This window comes from Anser brachyrhynchus (assembly GCF_964034855.1).
Source record: "Anser brachyrhynchus genome assembly, chromosome: 27".
Taxonomy (NCBI): Eukaryota; Metazoa; Chordata; class Aves; order Anseriformes; family Anatidae; genus Anser; species Anser brachyrhynchus.
This window is the reverse complement of record NC_137720.1, coordinates 1389057-1407205: the sequence shown is the minus strand read 5'-3', so window position 1 is coordinate 1407205 and position 18149 is coordinate 1389057. Positions and strand designations below refer to the sequence as shown.

General features: G+C 46.2%; 2 protein-coding genes across 10 annotated transcripts; one reads left to right on the top strand and one right to left on the bottom strand.

The window, feature by feature from the left end:
- Nucleotides 1-57: 57 nt before the first annotated feature.
- Nucleotides 58-8835, bottom strand: IRF6 (interferon regulatory factor 6). 6 transcript variants are annotated; one of them, XM_080569446.1, is made up of 9 exons: nucleotides 8729-8835; nucleotides 8010-8561; nucleotides 4254-4430; nucleotides 2935-3139; nucleotides 2363-2485; nucleotides 2111-2257; nucleotides 1418-1810; nucleotides 909-1027; nucleotides 58-627 (listed from the first exon to the last, which is right to left on the bottom strand). In XM_080569446.1, the coding sequence occupies exons 2-9, from the start codon at nucleotides 8025-8027 to the stop codon at nucleotides 406-408; spliced, it is 1404 nt and encodes a 467-aa protein (XP_080425572.1). In that variant the 5' UTR covers nucleotides 8028-8561; nucleotides 8729-8835; the 3' UTR covers nucleotides 58-405. The 6 variants fall into 6 exon arrangements, with proteins under 6 accessions (XP_080425572.1, XP_080425576.1, XP_080425575.1 ...); XM_080569450.1 differs by lacking the exons at nucleotides 8010-8561; nucleotides 8729-8835 and adding exons at nucleotides 6765-6865; nucleotides 7617-7778 and having other exon boundaries at nucleotides 4254-4460; XM_080569449.1 differs by lacking the exons at nucleotides 8010-8561; nucleotides 8729-8835 and adding exons at nucleotides 6765-6865; nucleotides 7617-7778.
- A 129-nt stretch (nucleotides 8836-8964) lies between these two features.
- On the top strand, nucleotides 8965-18149 carry GUCA1B (guanylate cyclase activator 1B). 4 transcript variants are annotated; one of them, XM_080569470.1, is made up of 5 exons: nucleotides 8965-11303; nucleotides 12017-12458; nucleotides 13315-13464; nucleotides 14804-14918; nucleotides 15551-18149. In XM_080569470.1, the coding sequence occupies exons 2-5, from the start codon at nucleotides 12255-12257 to the stop codon at nucleotides 15676-15678; spliced, it is 597 nt and encodes a 198-aa protein (XP_080425596.1). In that variant the 5' UTR covers nucleotides 8965-11303; nucleotides 12017-12254; the 3' UTR covers nucleotides 15679-18149. The 4 variants fall into 4 exon arrangements, with proteins under 4 accessions (XP_080425596.1, XP_080425598.1, XP_080425597.1 ...); XM_080569472.1 differs by having other exon boundaries at nucleotides 11973-12458; XM_080569471.1 differs by having other exon boundaries at nucleotides 11792-12458.

Below are 18149 nucleotides of genomic sequence, written 5' to 3'. Positions count from 1 at the left end.
GCTAGGGTGCAAGGCTGCAACTAGAGAGCAGCCAAAGAGAAACAAAAGACGACAAAATAACATTCTTAAAGCAGTTTTAATAAAGCACAGATTACTTTTCTCCCCCCTCTAATGGTCAAGTGTTATATACAGGGTGGCAGTAGTGGATTTTAAAAAATATTACAGAATTAAAAATCTGATTTACACATAGCAAACAGCTAAAAACAGCAATGAAGCTAGAGGTATTCTTTATTCCCTTTATTTAAAACGCTCCCAAAACAGAAATACCATAGACTGTTGAAAGTTAATCAGAAGACCAGATTTACAAATTTCATTCAGGTTAAGGCAAGGCACTCACTAACATTTCCCCATATGTACAACGTAGGAAACCCTGGGGCACCCCGCAGCAGCAGGACAAAGCGCGGGTCACTGTGCTGGCAGCGGCTGTGCCATGTGCATGGCAGGGGCCTGCATCGGCCACCCCTCCTGATGGGTCTGCAGCAGGCGGTACAGCTGCTTCAAGTGAGCCACGATGTTGTCCTTGATGTCAGGCGTAGAGATCTGGAGTCGCACACTGCCACTGTCAAAGGAACGCGTGAAGTCACCAGAGAACATTTCGTATATCATCCGGGCCACGACTGGAATGACCTGTTGAAGAAGTAGTCAGCCATTTTAGCCTAGCAGTCACACAGTACATCCCTGTTCCTGGGCAGGAACCCCCTGCAGGATGGTGTCCACAATCACCTAAACCACACTCACAGATCGATGTCATTCAGTGCACAGAATCCCACCAGCCCTGCTGGGGTTTCTCAGTGCCAATAACCATGGCAGAGAAGAACAGTTCTCTGGTTTCTGTGGGTATCAATCCAGAGCCAATGTTGTGGCCCCAGCAAGGCTGCCACATGTCACTTCAGGGCCTTAGCTCCTACCTGAACCACAATCAGCTTTCTCTCTCTAGGTTTTCCATCAGGCCACTCTTCTCCAAAACAGAAGTAGATCTCATATGGTGGCTGTTTTTCAATTTGTCCTTTCTGGTGGGCAATCAGCTCTAGGAAGAAAAGCAGAATGCTGCAGTGTTGTCCATCTTTTGGTTAGAAACTCTATGTCCCACCTCGCTGTATTGTCCCGAGTCTTAGCTATAACTCTCACACATCAACAACTACAATTTATTTCTTTAACCCAGAAAAGTTTCCTTTAAAATCAACGCCCACCAATATTTTTCAGAGCGTTAAATAAGTGCACATGCACTTTATTCTGATGCACACGTGCCCCGCAGTCCACTGAGGTCAGGAGAAGCAGTGGCCACTACCCATGCACCATGCATGTGCAAGCTAATTAGCGCATCCAGACTGACCCCCATGGCAGACCACCCTTTCCAATAGCGTCACCAAGTACCCAGACCAGACTCCATTATCTTCCAGAAGCAGAAGCTACCTACCGCTTAGGAATGTTTCCAAGCAGAATAATTTGACTTTCTTTTGCCTCTCAATCAAATTTGGTGTGGCGGCAGAAGGCGCACAGGGACCAGACCAGTACACCTTGCACTGGCAGAGCCGGACAGCATAGATGGCATGGCCACTGACCTCCAGGATCAGTCCCCTGTCCATAACATCCAGTAGCCGACTTGTGAAGATCTTTTGCCTTTCATTGGTGATTTGCTCTGTTCCTGGAAACTTCACTTGCTCCAAATTGATAGGCCCAAAGAGCTCTTCCTGGTCTGGCATAGGACCCAGCTCTCCATAGAAAAGTCTGCATCCCTGTGGGTTGCTTACAGTTGTCGTTGGTCCCGTCTCCTTTCCTCGATATTCAAACTTGATTTCTAGGTCTGTCACTGAGAGAGAAACTGTCAGTAGGATTTTCCCTGGACCTCTATGCATACTTTACCAGCAGCAGACACACACCACACAGTCCAACTTAGACTCACAGGGATGTTTTAGCTATACACAGATCATAGAATACCCGAGTTGGAAGAGACCCACAAGGATCATCAAGTCCAACCCATGGGTCCCCAAAGAACCACACAAAAAAAAATTATCAGATATTCTTGCTAACAAGCGAACAACCAAAGGGTTTAAAAAAAGTTGTAACTTTTAAGTACAATGACAGAAGTACTATAAATCCATAAACGTACTTGGAAGAGAGCTGATCCAGAGCTCAGGGCTGCTGAAGAAATCATGCTGCAGAGCTGTTGGGGGCATTTCCATATCTACAGGTTCATTCTTAGGCCACACAGCTTCAGGGCTGCAGTTTTCTGCACTGGCTGGAGCCATTGGAGAATCTACAAAAAGGAATCAATTATTTGCTAAACCAAGACTCAACTGCAAGCATGCACCAATATACAAGCAAATAACTTCACTACTACATTACAGCCTATGCCACCAACCATTTATATTAAGAAATGGAAATGTCTCTTGAATAGGGACATGCTGAGATTGGTTCAGTTCTTCCTCTTCTTCCTCATCAAGATCATTATCCTTCTCGTCCCATGGAGCTGAGCCAGTGGAACCTGCAAACAAGCACAGAGTGACAGGTAGATAATTCGGTATGAAACACTGCAATGGCATTCTTGAAAAAAATGTAATCTTCACACTGGCTTTGCACAATAGCAGAATTTTGTCTATTTTCTAAGTAAAAAGACAAAATTTTATCTGTACAATATTATTTTCAGGTTAATACCTGGTTTTAGAAAGCTGAGGATACAGAAACTATTGACAACATTGGATTTTTTTTTTTTTTAAGCAAAAAACATGCAACTGTGTGCAGCTCTGTTAATTTTACTGTAGGCATACTATGGTTCAAAGTCCTCGAAGCTTAAGTGTAACTGGGCTTACACATGGCAACTGCTTTTTTACAGCACACAAAAGGCAGCTCAAGAGTTAATGTCACAAGGAGAAAGGCACACGCACTGGACAAACGCCTGCTCAGTAACCAGCACTGTGTCAGCAAGGCCCTCACCTGGATTAATGATTGATCCCTGGGACTGCGGGATATCGCACACTTCATAAATTTTAACAGGATTCATGGGCACCTCCTTGGTGCCATCATACATCAAATTAAATTCCCGGCTTTTGTTAAGAGCACATCGGAGCTGGGCTTTCCACTTTGCAGGGTCTGGCTCATCAACTCCTTCCTGGTACTTTCCTGTTTCCACAGCCCATGCCTGGGGACAAAGTACACCATGCTCAGTCCAGCCCTCGCAATAGAGTAGCTTTTATCAGAAATGAAGCTTACAAGCAAATTTATTGTAAAATCCTTCTCTCGCAGAAGCCTTAACTACAGCTCTTCTGATAACAACAGTGGGCATTCCCTCTGTAATAGCTTTTCAAAGAATCACAGAACAGTTTGGGCTGCAATGGACCTTAAAAACCATCTCGTTCCAGCCTCCCTGCCATGGGCAGGGATGCCACCCACTAGATCAGGTTACCCAGGGCCTCATCCAACCTGGCCTTGAACACATCCAGGGATGGGGCATCCACAGCTTCTCTGGGCAACCCGCTCCAGTCTCTCTCCATGTTTTTTCCTTTTCCCCATTAAAATGATTTTCTTAAAAAAGATGTAAATCCAAATTTCCAAAATCCATTACCAGTTCAGAGCACACACCTTCATACAAGTTAAGAAAATATCAGTCATACAGGACTGCACACTGAGTTTTTCTAGGTGTTAAGCACAATACCAAAAGCCATTTCTGGCAGCGAGCCATACCCTGTGCAGGGGTAGTGGATACGGTTAAAACAGAATGGAGCAGCCTCAGGTATCCACCTAGCTGTCTCACCCCCGAATCAGACCATTAATCCAAGATCCTTTCAAGGCAGAGGAAGTCAAAAATCCCTCAGAGTAAAGGAGTTAAAATGAACCCCACGGGAGAAGAATATTAAGAACAGCAGTAACAATAACAAACTTTGTGCTGGAGCGATATTTTTCCTTTCCCTGTTAAGATTTATGTAACAATATTTAACGGTTTGATGTGAAGAACAAGGCAGCTGCCACATGCTATACCAAGTCGATGAAACAAGCAGCAGTAATCTCCCACGGTTTGTACAACCAGACACTGTCAGGCCTTTGGTGGCCTGAAAGAGTTAAAGAACTAAACACCTTTCCAGCACCGTGCCAAGCCTGGCATCGAAGTGCTCAAAGTGGCATTTCAGAGGTCAAAGAAACAGGACAAAATGCGCCTGGAAGCAGCTACTGAAACGCCTATCCAGCTCTCGGCCAACAATTCAGCCCTTTGTCTCTGTGTAAGAGCCGTGGTACAACCGAGCTTCTCCCTCCCTCACCTTGAAGATGGTGTTCTCCTCCTCGTGCTGCGGGCTGTGCCGAGTTGCGTGCTTCCAGGGGATCTGAAACCGCTTTGCTTCTCGATTTAGCCAGATAAGGCCCGGATACATGCCGCTATCTACCTGGGCCACGAGCCAGGGCTTCAAGCGGACTCTCCGCGGGTGTAACGCCATTGTCTACAAAAGACAGAGGTAGTAGCAGACCAACTGCAAAAGGTTAGTAGAGAGTCATATTCTTTAAAAAAAGAAAAAGTTAACTTCATTAAGTACTCTACGCAGCGCTACTGTTATCAGTGGTTTCAACGTGTAATAATATAACCAACAATTCAGATTTCGCTAACTACCATTCTTCTACCAGGAGGAGTTACAAATGCATCACTAAGTGATGTTTCTACACTGCTAATGTCTCTAGAGCAACCACCTGCATTATTCGTGTTAACTGAGCACATGGAAGGGTGAGCCCCAATCAAACTTGAGCTGTAAGTGCTGCGCAGGAGATAAAGCCACAAACAAGCCACAGCAAGAACAGACATTAGAATTTCAAAAGCCTCCACGTACCCCTTAGCAAACAGGAATCTCTCATCTAGTTTTTCTTCAATCCTGCCAGGCTTGCATTGAGAAGGAAAAGAAAACTACATGCCGAATCTGAAGCTTTTGCCCCAACTGAGGTATAGGTGGAACCATCCGGCTGAAGTGGAGGGGACTGGTTTAACAGAGATGGATTTTCCTCCTAAAGTCATTTCACGACTTTTTCTTGAATTCTTTGAATGCAATATAATCACTTGCAAGCACCAACATAAGGTGCTGACCTATAATAACCAGGATGTTTATCCAGGAGGAGATGAACTGCAAGGCTGCACTGACACTAAAAATCAAGTCATGTTGACTTAATGTTTAATTTCTTAAAAAAAAAAAAAAGCCACGGAGTTAATGGATTAAATTTACTGTTTTTAAGTGGTACCATGTTGATACTACATTTGCAACCAACAATATTCTTCCTCTTCAGAACAAAGTCACAGATGTGAAATTAATGACTGTCCCCTGCAAAAGAAGGCAGCATTTGGTATCTTGAGACTGGGAGGGGGACACACATGCTACGTGTGCTTAGGAGGTGTAACTTGCAAGTTCATTTTGTAAATCTTGAAACCAATGAGAAAAATAGCAAACTTTCCATTAATAAGGCAGTTACAGGATAAAAGTAAATCCTTTGCCATAAGCCCTGAATACTGCCACGGGAGTTTCAAAATGTGTCTCGCAGCAGAGATAGAGGAGATTAAAAAAAACTATCCAAGAACTACTCTAGGAACGGGTTTTATTTGTTCGAATACCAGCAGATCCAATTCAAATGCAAGTGTTCACACAAAATTAATCTGAGCACAACTTATTTTTATCTGTTAAACAAAGAAAATGCTCAGAATCAATTGCAAATCATGTTTAAGTAATAGTTTGAAAATGTGCTTAGTCAAGGACCTGGGCATGTTAGCAGAGTGCTTCACAGGTGCTGCAAACATCAGAAAGGAATCCTCGTTTTCATGCTTCTGGAACTACCGCATTAGTTATTCATGTCAAAAATCCTATCAGAATTACACACTCAGTAGCATGTTTGCAAAGACACAAAGTCCAGGTTAACCCTGGACTTAGAATTGAGACCAAAAAACCGCACAACAAGTATTGATTTCACTTGCTAAGGGAAAAAACAGCCATTTCTTGCAACAAAGAGATCCTAACTAAAGCTTGTTCCCACAATCTCTTTTACACTTTGCTTTAAGCAGCTCCCTCTGTTTCTAATAATGTACACTGTGTACACACACATTTGCAAGGCCAAGATTAAATACAAGCCCATACACCACGGACAAAAATTCATGCCTGCCTCTCAAACAAAATAAATTCAGTCACATGGACAGCGTGCTGGCACTGCTGTATTGGGTTTGAATTGTCCCTTGGATCACAGACAGCCTCTGTCAATACCAGACGTTACAATGCTTTACGACCTTTTATCACCAATGGCTTGTTGACACAATAACAGAGAGCAAACCAACTTGAATCCCATTGCTCAGCACAGACAGTGAGTCAGCCCCTTCCAGCCTTCAACTTCCATCCCACAAGGGTCCACCATCACCAGAAGCCGCTCCCGCTCAGAAAGCTGCGAGGGCCAGACAGCTCCAGCAAACTCCGGGGTGAGCAGAAGTCCTGCAGCCACCCCGACGGCCGCAGACGAGTGACAAAGGTCGGGGCCAGACGCGGTTAATCGTGGTGACTCTCAGCGCAGGTGCCAGTCAGAGAGCAACAGCAGCAGCAAACCAGGAAAACGCTACCCAAGTCTGCCTCGACCTGGCTGGAAAGGGGCTGAAATCCTGGGAAACCCTGGGAATGAGGGGTACTTTGCTCCCAATGCTGGGGCGCAGGAGCACAGCTCCCCTGCTCCGGCGCGGCTCTGCCCACAGTGGTACCCAGCACGGGGTGTGAAGGATGCGCGCGTCCCCTCCTGGCTCCCTCCTCCACGCCTCTTACCATGTTGCTGTAGCCCACGGGTTTTCCAAGCTCAAACTCTTTCAGCCTCTGCCAGCACGACCACGAATACTCAGCGCCTTCCCAACCCGTTCACAACGCCTCTGAGGAAGGAAGGGGTGCTCTCTGGCTTCATCTCTGCAGTGCCACAGGCTGGCACCTCATTCCTCGCTTGTTACTTTCATTTGATTACCTTATCCTACATATACACATATATATATATTTTTTTAAACCCCCAAAGGCTCAACCTCTAGAATTAGCACTCCCCCGGAGAAGCACGCTGACCTCGCACCCAGCTTTCTGACACCTCACCACCTCCCTGCGCGGGGACCCCACGGCTCCCACCTCTCGGGGCTCTGCCCACCAGCACTCCCCAAAACCCCGCAGCCCCCGGGCTCCCCCGCCCCGGAGCCCGGCCGCCTGCCGCACTCCCGGCCCCGCCGGGTGAATTCCGCCCGGTGCCGGGCCGGGACTGCCCCGGCGGGGCCACGAACGATTTGGGCTGCCGGGGAGGGGCGGGGGGGGGGGGGGGCAGCGGTGCGGGAGCTGCCGGCAGCGCAGGGCCGGGACCGGCACCGGCACCGGGACCACCCCCGCCCCACGGCCGGCCTGGCCCCGACCCGAAAGCCGTAGCCCAGGGCTAAACCGGGGAGGGCGAGCGGCCGGCGGGGCCCCGCGGCGTGCCCGGCCCCGACCCCCGGAGCGCCCCCTCCAGCCCGGGCCGAGCGCCCGGGGAGGGGGGGGGACCGCAGCGAGCCCCGGGCCCCCGCCCCGCCGCGTTCCGGTTCCCGTAACCACCCCCCCGGCGGCTGCACGGCCCCGGGAGAACGGGGACCGGGACCCCCCGGCGCTTACCGGCAGTGCCCGCTCCGCACCCCGGGGGCTCTCCGCGTCGGGACCGGGGGGTGGGGGGCGAGGGGAGCTCTGCGGGGGGGCGGCGGGCGGGGGGCGGCGGGCACGGCGCGCCCTGCTCCCTCCCGCGGCCCCGCCCTCACCTGCCCAGGTGCGCCCGGCGCAGCCGCACCGCCCCGGCCCGCCCCCGGCCGCGGGGGGGGGGGGGGACCCGCGCCGCTCCCCGCCCTCCCTTCCCCTTGATTTTGTTAGGGGAATTGGTACAAAAAAAAAAAAAAAGGGCTTCTTAATATTTCTGGGGTTACCAAAAAAAAAAAGTTTTCTTCCTTTTTTTTTTTTTTTTTACAAAAAAAAATAAAAAAAGTTTCTTAACTTTTCCCGCAGTGCGAAACCTACCTGGCCCAGCAGATCCATCCATCAAGTTTTAGGGCAAAACGTAAAGCCGGGTGCGGTTACCGCACAACCGCGGGCACGCCGCACCAATGGTCCTCCTCTCGCCTCGTCCCTGCCCGCACAGCCCCGCTGCATCCCTCGCGGACACCCCGCGTCTCGCCTTTCATGGCTCGTCCCCGTAGGTGGGGAGCCGTGACTCAGTGGTGAATCTCGGTTTCAAGAGATCAAATAATTCACTATTCGGTTTCAATGAAGTGGAAAAAACGGTGGGAATTTCCCTCCTACTCATGGACACTGTGGATAGTGCCGAGTCCTGGTTTGGGAAAGGCTAACCTACAGCCGGCGCTTAATCCTACACCGAGGGTTTGGAATTATGAATGCAAAATGCTGAAAATCTTCACACAAACAGAAAATGTAATTCTGCTTTTTTCTTGGAAAGTGTGCCTTGCGAGGTGCCAAGTGCCAGGTAAACATTTCAGCCTTCATTCATCGCTGAAGTGTAGCCACTTGGAGGTAACATTGAGCAGGAGTTTGTCAGCAGGTAACAAAATCTGTCTGGCAATAAACACAAACAGTAGGCGAGACTCTAAAGCTGGAGTTTTCTTAATGGGAAAGAAGAAAATTTGGTGCTGCTTTGGTGAATTTTAGACGTGTTTGGCTAGTTTCACCTGACCATTTTTGATATGGTAGACGAGCGACGGCTGCTCCTGTAATAATAATACCTTTGCCACGTCGTTATTCCTGCTGTAGAAAAATGTGCGAAGGAATGGCAGCTCAGCGAGCACCTGAGACGAGACGCGCGGAGGCATGGGGCTGAACTCCCAGCCAAAGTCTGAGGGATCTTTGATCTATCCCCAAGCGGCCGGCACAGAAGCTGCCGTACATCCGCCCTGCATTCCTGCTGTCCACACGTCTGTCCTGCTGGTGACGGGAGAACGTAAGGGTATTTCAGGCTTGCTTTCCCCTGTGGCCAGATGCTCAGGGAGCCTTGGAAGCGGCACTGGGCAGAGCTCAGCTCCTTCTAGGCCTGCCCTAAGGACACTTCAGATTGCCCAGCCCAGTGAGAGCGGTCTTGGGGCAGATAAGGGCTGGTGTGTTTAACAGAAGGGAACAAGGCGGCTTGGCTATGTGAGGGCTGCTGCAGCAGCGGCAAAGGAACCCAATTTGCCTCCCATCTCAATGAAGTCGGTCCCCTGGCAGCGGGCAGCTGTGCCCGCCTGCACCCTGCCGCCTTCCTCCAGCCTCTGCTGAATGGCAATGCAGATGCCAAGCCAATGAGTCTTCCCAGCCCTCTGCAGGGTTTTTTTTTTTCTTGAGTTTCTACCAGCCGTTGCCGAAGCATGTGGCAGCATGTCGTGTCGGTGAGCTGACGGGAAATAAGTCGTCCCTTTTTCCATCCTCTTGGCTGGGAAACTGCAGCTTTTAAACTGTATAGGTGATAATGTAGGGATAGCTTGCTAGGCAGGACACGTAACCAGATATTACCTGTTTGCAACTAATCATCCAGTGCTCTTTGGATGTAATATTCTGTTAGTACGTATCACCTTATAAAGCATTGATCCTAACGCTCCAAGGAGCCAAATAGCACAACCTCTTTATTCTTTTTCTTTTTATTATTGTAAATTATCTCTGCTTACATTTACCTCTACCTGCATCTCTTTTTCAAGTCATTTAGAGAACTCCTTTGATTGATAAACAGTAAATCATAAAGTGATGTTCCGCTGGCTAGGAGACGGCAATTCTATCAGCAGTCTGCAGACTACGCACTTAGGACAATGAGAGTGTATGCAGAGGAATTTTCATACCAGGAGCTACGGGATTTAATTTCAGTGCCAAAAACCATCAGCACTTTTATTAACATGATTGTATGTCATGATACCAGCAATAGCACCAGTTAGACTTTGTAACTCAAGTCTCTTTCAGTCCTTTGTTCCTAGCTGAAAAAGATTGTAGTCATCAAAACAAAGAGGAACCATTTTCTCTCCTGGGAACAGATCGCTGAGTTCCCATAAGGCAAAACAAAATTATGCAATGAGGCAACATAATGTCCCAGGCATGCAGAGTCTTGTTCCGTGCTCCCAGCGCTCACATTCCAGCCTGCAGCCGCGGCGCAGCAGCGCAGCACAAAATGGTGGAAGGCTCCGCACCAGTGTGCAAAACGTGCAGAGCCCTTCCTGCCTGCACCCCAGCAGAAGCACCTCCACTTCTTGAAAGCTGTTTGTCACCTAGGTAGGGAAGCTGTGACCTCACCAGTGTCAGGCAAAATGAAAAAAATATCAATTGAGGGGAAAAGCCCTTCATACAGTAAAGGCAACTGAGCACGGGGAAATGGAAAATGCAACCAAACAAATACAACAGTAACAGTAGTTGGCAAAGACTTCCTTCTAGGAGGCCTAGCTGAAACGCAAACACCAGCGGGTAGATGCAGTAAAACTTCTTGATGAGCCAGACGTCACGCTGCTCTGCGGCATACAAGTTATCTTAGATTCGGGGGTTGAAGTTTGTCTGCAGCAGTTGTAAAAGGAAGGATTAAGCTTATCGATCCTGTTGTGTTCTTCTAGGTTCAGAGAGGGAAAAACACAATTCCTCTAAGCTATCAGGTCCACAAAAAAATAATCTATTTTCATTAAAAGAGAAGAGCTTAACCTTCCTGATAATTCTCTTGGTCTTCCCTATCCATCGTTATTTCTGCTGTATAGCTTTTATCCTCTTCTTGCTTAAGACTCTTAAGTGAATCCATCCATTGCCAAGGCACACTTACATATAAAAAAGAGAAGCATAAAGTTGTGCTATGCTCCAGCAAAGCTGCATGCGTATTTTTTATATCTATATTTACACTACTATTGATAGTGTGCTTAGAGGCATAAGCAGATTCAGAGAAAGCCTTATTCCAGACATGAAATACTTCTGCAATAACACTTTTGAGATGACTGTTAACCTGTGATTTTCCAAATTAGAAACTCTTCTTTCCAAAACAAACTACTTCTAAAAAAGAACAGCTTAAATCCTGGTGGTCTTTAGCATTATTACCATGTGGAGACTATTGCTTCCCATTAGTACTACTCCAATCCTCTTAAAAGGAGAATCCTATCTACACATCAGCCTGGCTCAGGCACATTTATAGCTACAGGTCATTTCTTTCCAGCTGACACAGATAAATGGTTGGATTCGGAACACCTGGTATGATGTGGGTAAAAGCTGGTGGCTCCAGCAGGAAGGAAGAACAGAAGGTTCTGTGTTGGGAGCATGATCTTTAGTAGTAGGTGGTTCTGTACAGCCTCATACCAGGCTTCTTTGGTAAGCAAGTACACAATTAAAAGAGCCTATTGTTAGAGCTGTATTTCTGCCTAAAAGCAATAGGCAGAAGTACTTTAACAGAAAAAGGTACAAAAGAAAAGAAGCCTCAACTTTGGGTGTGCGTGCATAGAAATAAAAGCTATCTGTAACTATCAATTGAGAATTTCAATAATGAAATATGAAAAATAGACAAATAAGTACATCTGCCTCCATGTGCACTTAATTATTTTCTCTATTGTTTTGTACAGAATAAAGCCTGTAGAGCTTATTCAACTTACCTTATATGCTGGCAGTCCTATTAGCAGTTTTTCCTTATGTAAGTGGAATTGTATGCACTTATTTTTATCAGGATTTCCTCTTAGTAAGTGTTGTTTGTTAATATGCCCTATTTCACGCATATTGGTGCATCCCCTACAAACAGGTGACATATACCTTTATTGGAGAAACTGTTAGGAAACTTGTTTACTACACTTTTTTTCTTCTTTAAGAAAAACCATAGAGAAGTGAGCAGGGTTATAGGTGATGTGTAAAGGGAAGCTCAGCTCCCAAATGAAGGTATTAATGTGCAGAAGGACCCTGAGCCTCTGGAGTCTGCTTCTAAATAGGGCACAGCCCAGAACATCTGAAGGTCTCTGTGACCCATGGGTGGGAATCTCCTAATGATCTTAGTTATTTTTATGTCTGCTACCACGTGTTATTCTTCCCTAATGAAGAGAAGCAACTCTACAATCACCAAGTGAGCGTACAGAGCTGTGGAGGTGAGTGCAGCCTGTAGAAGAAGGAGGAAGAATAAATTAAAAGACAAAATATCAAATAAAGGCACAAAACAGCAAGAAGGAAGAAAAAAAAAAAGAAAGCAACTAAGTGTTAAAAGGACAATACAAGCAAAGGACTTTGGATTTTCTTTTTGTTCCTTTCTTCTTTTCTTTCCCTCGTGATTTACGGACCAAAATGGGACAGCAGTTCACCAATGCTGAAGGGGAGCAAGCAGAGATTGATGTTGCTGAATTGCAGGAATGGTATAAGAAATTTGTGGTTGAATGTCCCAGTGGGACCCTCTTCATGCATGAATTCAAGAGGTTCTTTGGGGTCCAGGACAACCGAGAAGCAGCAGAGTACATTGAAAACATGTTCAGAGCTTTTGATAAGAATGGGGTAAGTGGCAAGGAGCTTTTACATAGATTTATCACCGCCTTTTCCTTCTGTAAGCTGGAGGCCTTTTGGTGCAGTTCCCACCCTCGTTACTGTGCTTCATGAGCAAGGTAAGGGTGATGGGACTGCTAGGGCAGGAGAAGGGGAACATGCTATACTGCTCTGTATGGACTGGGATGGGCTTATCTCATAAATCTGTATGTTAAATAAGGACAGAATACCCTTATTCAACTGTTGTGGATGGATTAAAAGGTTTAAGTTTAGGCAGTTACATTTAAGATCATCAAATAGCCAAGGCTGCTAACTGAAAAAAAAAATATGTATATATATATATATATATATATATCTTATGATGGGAGGGGTTACAGTGGAGGAAAGTCCGACTCAGGCTTGATATACATGGAGGAAGCATGCATACGTATAAGCAGTCAGAACAGGTGGCACGTAACAAAATATTGATTTTAGATACTCAAAAGTAAAGGAATGTTGACCAACTCGGACATCCTGGTTTTGACCTGCCAATGCCTCCGGCACCAATCCTCCTCTGCCTCCCCATCCTCCGTGTGATCTGTATTGTCTGTCGTCTCAGGGTGTTTAAGCTTAAACTCCTCTCTGGAGTCCTGGCAGGTGCCCCCAAGCGTTGCACTGCAAGAGAGTTGTTTTGCTCTCCACTGTCATGCCTGGGGACGCCTGGGTGCAGAAAAGCACGGCTCTGCTTGCTGCTGCACTGCTCTTCTAAAAGGCACAGAAATTACTGTCCCCAGGAGTGTCTCTTGGCAGTTTCTAATCCAGGTTTTATTAACAGATTTCTGTCAACTGTACACAGTTGTGTCATTCGGATCCTCTTCTGTTTCTTCAGGATAACACCATTGATTTTCTGGAGTATGTGGCTGCCTTGAATCTTGTTTTACGAGGAAAACTGGAACACAAGCTGAGGTGGACATTCAAAGTGTATGACAAGGATGGGAATGGCTGCATAGACAAACCTGAGCTGCTAGAAATTGTTGAGGTAAGTAGGCATTGCCTAATCAGTTATTTAAGCAATCATTCTTTGGCAACATCATGATGCATCCAGTTTTTGTGATAACTGGGTTTCAAAGCAGCTAAAGGGTAGCGATGAAGGGAAAATGCCTGACCTTGGTGAAAGGGTCAACGGTTTGGTGGAGCCTGATGGGGTGAGGGCTCAACTATACCAACAGTGGGCAGCTGTTGTGGGGTTCCTGTGTCTCTGCTCTGACTTTCCTTCCAGACCTTTTACACCAAAATTCTCTGCCCTAGGTAGTGGAAGAGGGTTTCACCCCCTGCTCCTTTCAGGAGCAAGTTTTCTGCCTGAGTAGTGGGCAAGAACACAGTGGGAGGCATAAATTAGCAGAGGAATTCTATTTGTAATTATTATTTTCTGGGTTTATGTTTAGTTTTAATTAGTGACTGGGAAGGTGCGAGAGGAGGCATGTGGTTTGACAGATGGACACCAGGTACCTGGGTTTTTACTGCTATGTAACTTTAGGTAACTTAGTGACTGTACTCATCACCCCTGCGATGCGGGTGCTGTTACCCTTTCACAGCAGGGTTTGTGAATCAATGGTTATCAAATACTTTAGGATTTGGGGGAAAATGCGGAATCAAGAGACATCACCAGAGAAGTTGTATCTATGGAAAGCAAGGTCTTTAGAAAGTCAGCAGCTGGGAAAAAGCAACTAGCTTGTTACCTGCCTCACCAGGGGCAGGTGGGAGAGCATTTGGGGGAGCCAGTCTGGGGCAGGTTCAATTATAGTTTTGAGGTCAGACAGGAATTGGCCAGAGCTGTGTTAGGCCCTTGCTAATCCCCTCTCTGGGAAGACATCAGACAAAACCCTTCAGCCTAATGAGCAGAGATAATAATGAACAGGTGGTTGTCATGTTTGGATGAGATGGGAGGAATAGATTTTAAAAAATGCCATTTTCCAGTGGCAAAGTGGAAAAAGAGCGGAAACCAGGGGTCAAAATGTGTGCTAATACAAGTTTGATCTTGCAGCTTGGGAAGAGCTCCCTGGGAGAGATGGCTGGGTAAACCCAGGTGTGCCTGGCCTCAGGTCTTCTCAGGCCTTAGAAAAAATCGTACTGAAAAGTTAGATTTTCCTAGCAAAAACTCTTGCCTTGTGAGGTCTGACCTGTTTGTATAAGGGAAACAGATGGGAGGCAGCAACTTCAAGGCACAGTGCATATGAGCATAAATTTGGAGGGGGATTTTTCAAGGAGAAGATTAAAACTGCAGCCTTTACGAGACATCTACACTGCTGGTAAAATAACAAATTTCACCATTGCTCTTTTTCCAAACCTTTTTTTCTAACCTGTGATCTTCTTTTCAGTCTATCTACAAGCTGAAGAAAGTGTGTCGGTCAGAGGTGGAGGAGAGGACTCCGCTGCTCACGCCGGAGGAGGTTGTGGACAGGATATTTCAGTTAGTGGATGAGAACGGGGATGGTAAGGAATTGATGTCTCAGATTACATTCATGCATAATGAAAAGTTATCTGTGCTGGGCAGGCTAGTTTTAATTATGTTTATCAAGAAATCACTTAGGATGATCTTGTTACTCATATTAGACATGTTGGGTTTCATTCTGGTCTGTTTGTGGTCAGAATCAAGAGCAACTTGGTACATTAGGAGGAAATAATATTATTTTAATGTAAAATACCCAGGGCTCACTATTCTGTCTGGATTTTGAGGCTGCACAGATTGTGTTCTCTGAAAGTCCCCAGTAGCCAGAGAGCAGGTCCCAGCCTGAGTAAAGCCAATGCTCCAGCCAAATCGGAGCCTGCAGGACCAGACTTGCAGTGGAGCTCCTCCTGGAGCTGCAAGTGTGAGCCAATGCAATGCTTCGTGCTAGCCAAAGGGACAGGGCAGGTGTGAATGGATTGGGTTATGGTGTGGTTATTTTTTATTTTTTTTAGCTAGCTGACCTCTATAGTTTATATGGAGAAATTAAGTATAGCTTTTGTCTTATTAGAATATTACCTTCTGAAATACAGGAGGTCGTTTTGGCTTCCTGTTGTCCTCTTGTCTTATCTGTCCTGTTCTGTCTCCCCATCTTGTGTCCTCCCCACCTCATACACAGGGCAGCTGTCCCTTGATGAGTTCATTGACGGGGCCAGGAAAGACAAGTGGGTGATGAAGATGTTGCAGATGGATGTAAACCCTGGGGGATGGATCTCGGAGCAGAGGCGGAAGAGTGCTCTGTTTTAAGAGAACCCAGTTTTGACAAGACAGAAAAAGTGATGCAGACTACAGCTGTGGCTCTCTTACTCCAGGGCAGTAGTGGCTTTCCTTGTTAATGCAATCTCGGCATCCAAATGAAAACTTCAGTGGTTTAAGAAGCCGTATCTCAATCTAAAACCCGTGCGCTGCAAGGACACCTGGTACCCAGAGACTATTTTTGGCCCATGAATAAGTCTTCCTGTGTACACAACACCATGTTTGCCAGCTCTGGCTTTTGGTTACACCCCAAGGAACAAACTTCTCATGGCTAACTGCAGTGGATCCTGGGCAGTATCTAACACTGACGACAGAATCAGGAAGTGAGAAATCCTGATGCGGTGGTACCATCTCCAGCACAGAGTAGTGCCTGCATCATTAATGTCTGCAGGTACAAACATCAAACCAAAAGGGACGACAATTGAGGTGCTCTGATGGCAGACTTAATGCAGTCAGGAAGTCTGTTCTGTAATATGTACACATGTTTAGTAGATTATACTACTAATAATGTATAATTCTTGAACGCTGATGTACCACTATCAAATGAGAAGTACATTATGAGGTTTGTATTAGATATAAGTCAAGATTGCACACAGTAGAGGGAAATACAACGCATGGGCTGGGCAGATGGGCAGGTAACTCCTTGTGTCTCCTGCTGTGGACTAGAGTCAGCTCCTCACGCCCACTCAAATGGGTTTTTGTGGGGCTGGAAAAATGGCATTTCCATGCCAAGCAGCAGTAGGAACTGTACCTCTGAACAGCCACATCTAGAGAACAGATTTGCATGAATGTGATCTGCTTTTTGAGGCCCTGTTTTTTACTGAATCATTGTTTTGGGATAGTTTTCTCTGCTTTGCAAAGACTGAACGAGCCAGGAGTACCTCCAGGAGTTTCCCTGCAGTGGGAGAAGTTCCCTGTGGAATGAGGATGCAGGAAGAGCTGGGTTTTGCTCGGCAGTCTCACCACGATGGTAGGGCTGGTGCTGCTTTGTCAGCAGGGCTGTAGAATGAAACGAGTGACAGAAAAATCCAAGTGAGTTACTGAAGTAGTACAGTGGTTTTACACTGGACTTAATTTAGCCACGCTACAGATATAAAATTTGCGCAGCTTGTAGGTTGAGTTCTACTGTTCTTATAGCTAACCCATATACCTATATAAGTACATGTATATGGAAAGAATTTGAGCTGGACTGATACTTTGGTTCACTTTCATTGGATTTATTAGATTTTTTACAAGAAAACATTCACCTGCAAAATAACGTGAGCTTTTCTGTTTTACCTATTTTCCCATGGGATCACTGGGCCAAGTCATGTCCATGAAGAGATTTGCAATCCCTTTTTTTTGTGGCCTTTAATCATGACAGTTATCTTTCGCTAGGTGATCATTTTGCTGGTTTGTGGTTTTGTCAATTTAACCAATGTTTAAATTTCAGAACGGGAGGAAGGATTCAGGGTAGGGCACAATCAGTGCTAGAGTTCAAATGCATATACATTTCCACTTCCAAATAGCCTTTCTAAGAGTACTCTGTAAATACATTCGCTTGTGGCCTGTCTACTTATCAGAGTAGATTAGACTTCTATTTTTTTCTGCTGTTCAAAGCTCATTCAAGTCAGTAGTTTATCAGTCAAAGACCTGAAAGAAAAATCTCACTTCCAGCTAACATGAGGACCTGGAAGAAAAAATTCACTTCGCTGATTTTTCAACTCGTGGGCCAATGCTTTCATGATAGGTACAAATCTCTAATTCCTCAAGTTCCAGCATCTCAAGCAATGTAATGCACTTCTCTTCTGCTTCTCACAATTTTTAGTTATGGAGTTGCATGCTGTAGTTTTACGTAAATGTTTTAAATTTCCATACTCTTCACCTGGTGAGACCAGGCGCTGGAGGAGCTGTCGGGCACCTCCCACACCCGCAGTCCTGTGCTGGGGTGGTAGAGGGCATCCTAACACTGAGCACTTGTGTGGTTGGTGGTAGAAATTTTGTAACAAGAATTTAATAAAGGATTATTAATTTGTTTTGTAGTATTTTTGGCTCAGAATGAAGCTGAAGGCCTGAGCGGCTACGGTTATCGTTTTTAAGACTGACATAATGGATTTGAGGGAAGCGATGGGAGCTGAGTGCAGCAGCGAACCTGAGTAGGACAAACACAAGGCAGGGATGGTGATGGTATTGCATGTAGAGTAGGAAAGGAGTCTTCTGTTTAACTGCTGTGAAATGGCAGTGAGAAGCATGTGTACGATAAATACTCACTTTCTGAATGGAATTTGAAATAGTTGCTTGATGGTGCTGCCGAGAGAGGGCGCCTGTTTTGCCCCTGCCAGGACTGAAACAGGAACTGCGAAGAGTTTCGGGCTCACAGTGAAGCGCTGGGCTCAGGTGCGGGAGGCCTGGGCAGACACGAGGCAGCAGCGGTGCCCACGGGCATAACCCTTGTGTTAGAGCTGGCTTAACCCAGTGGAAAA

Bases quoted from the DNA above. Each gene is read 5' to 3' on its own strand.
- GUCA1B (XM_080569470.1), top strand. From the start codon at position 12,255: ATGGGACAGCAGTTCACCAATGCTGAAGGGGAGCAAGCAGAGATTGAT. The intron at 12,459-13,314 runs GTAAGTGGCAAG...CTGTTTCTTCAG, and splicing joins GAGCTTTTGATAAGAATGGG to GATAACACCATTGATTTTCT. The intron at 14,919-15,550 runs GTAAGGAATTGA...CCTCATACACAG, and splicing joins AGTGGATGAGAACGGGGATG to GGCAGCTGTCCCTTGATGAG.
- IRF6 (XM_080569446.1), bottom strand. The intron at 2,486-2,934 runs GTGAGGGCCTTG...GCTTGTTTGCAG, and splicing joins GGGATCAATCATTAATCCAG to GTTCCACTGGCTCAGCTCCA. The intron at 2,258-2,362 runs GTTGGTGGCATA...TCCTTTTTGTAG, and splicing joins TCCATTTCTTAATATAAATG to ATTCTCCAATGGCTCCAGCC.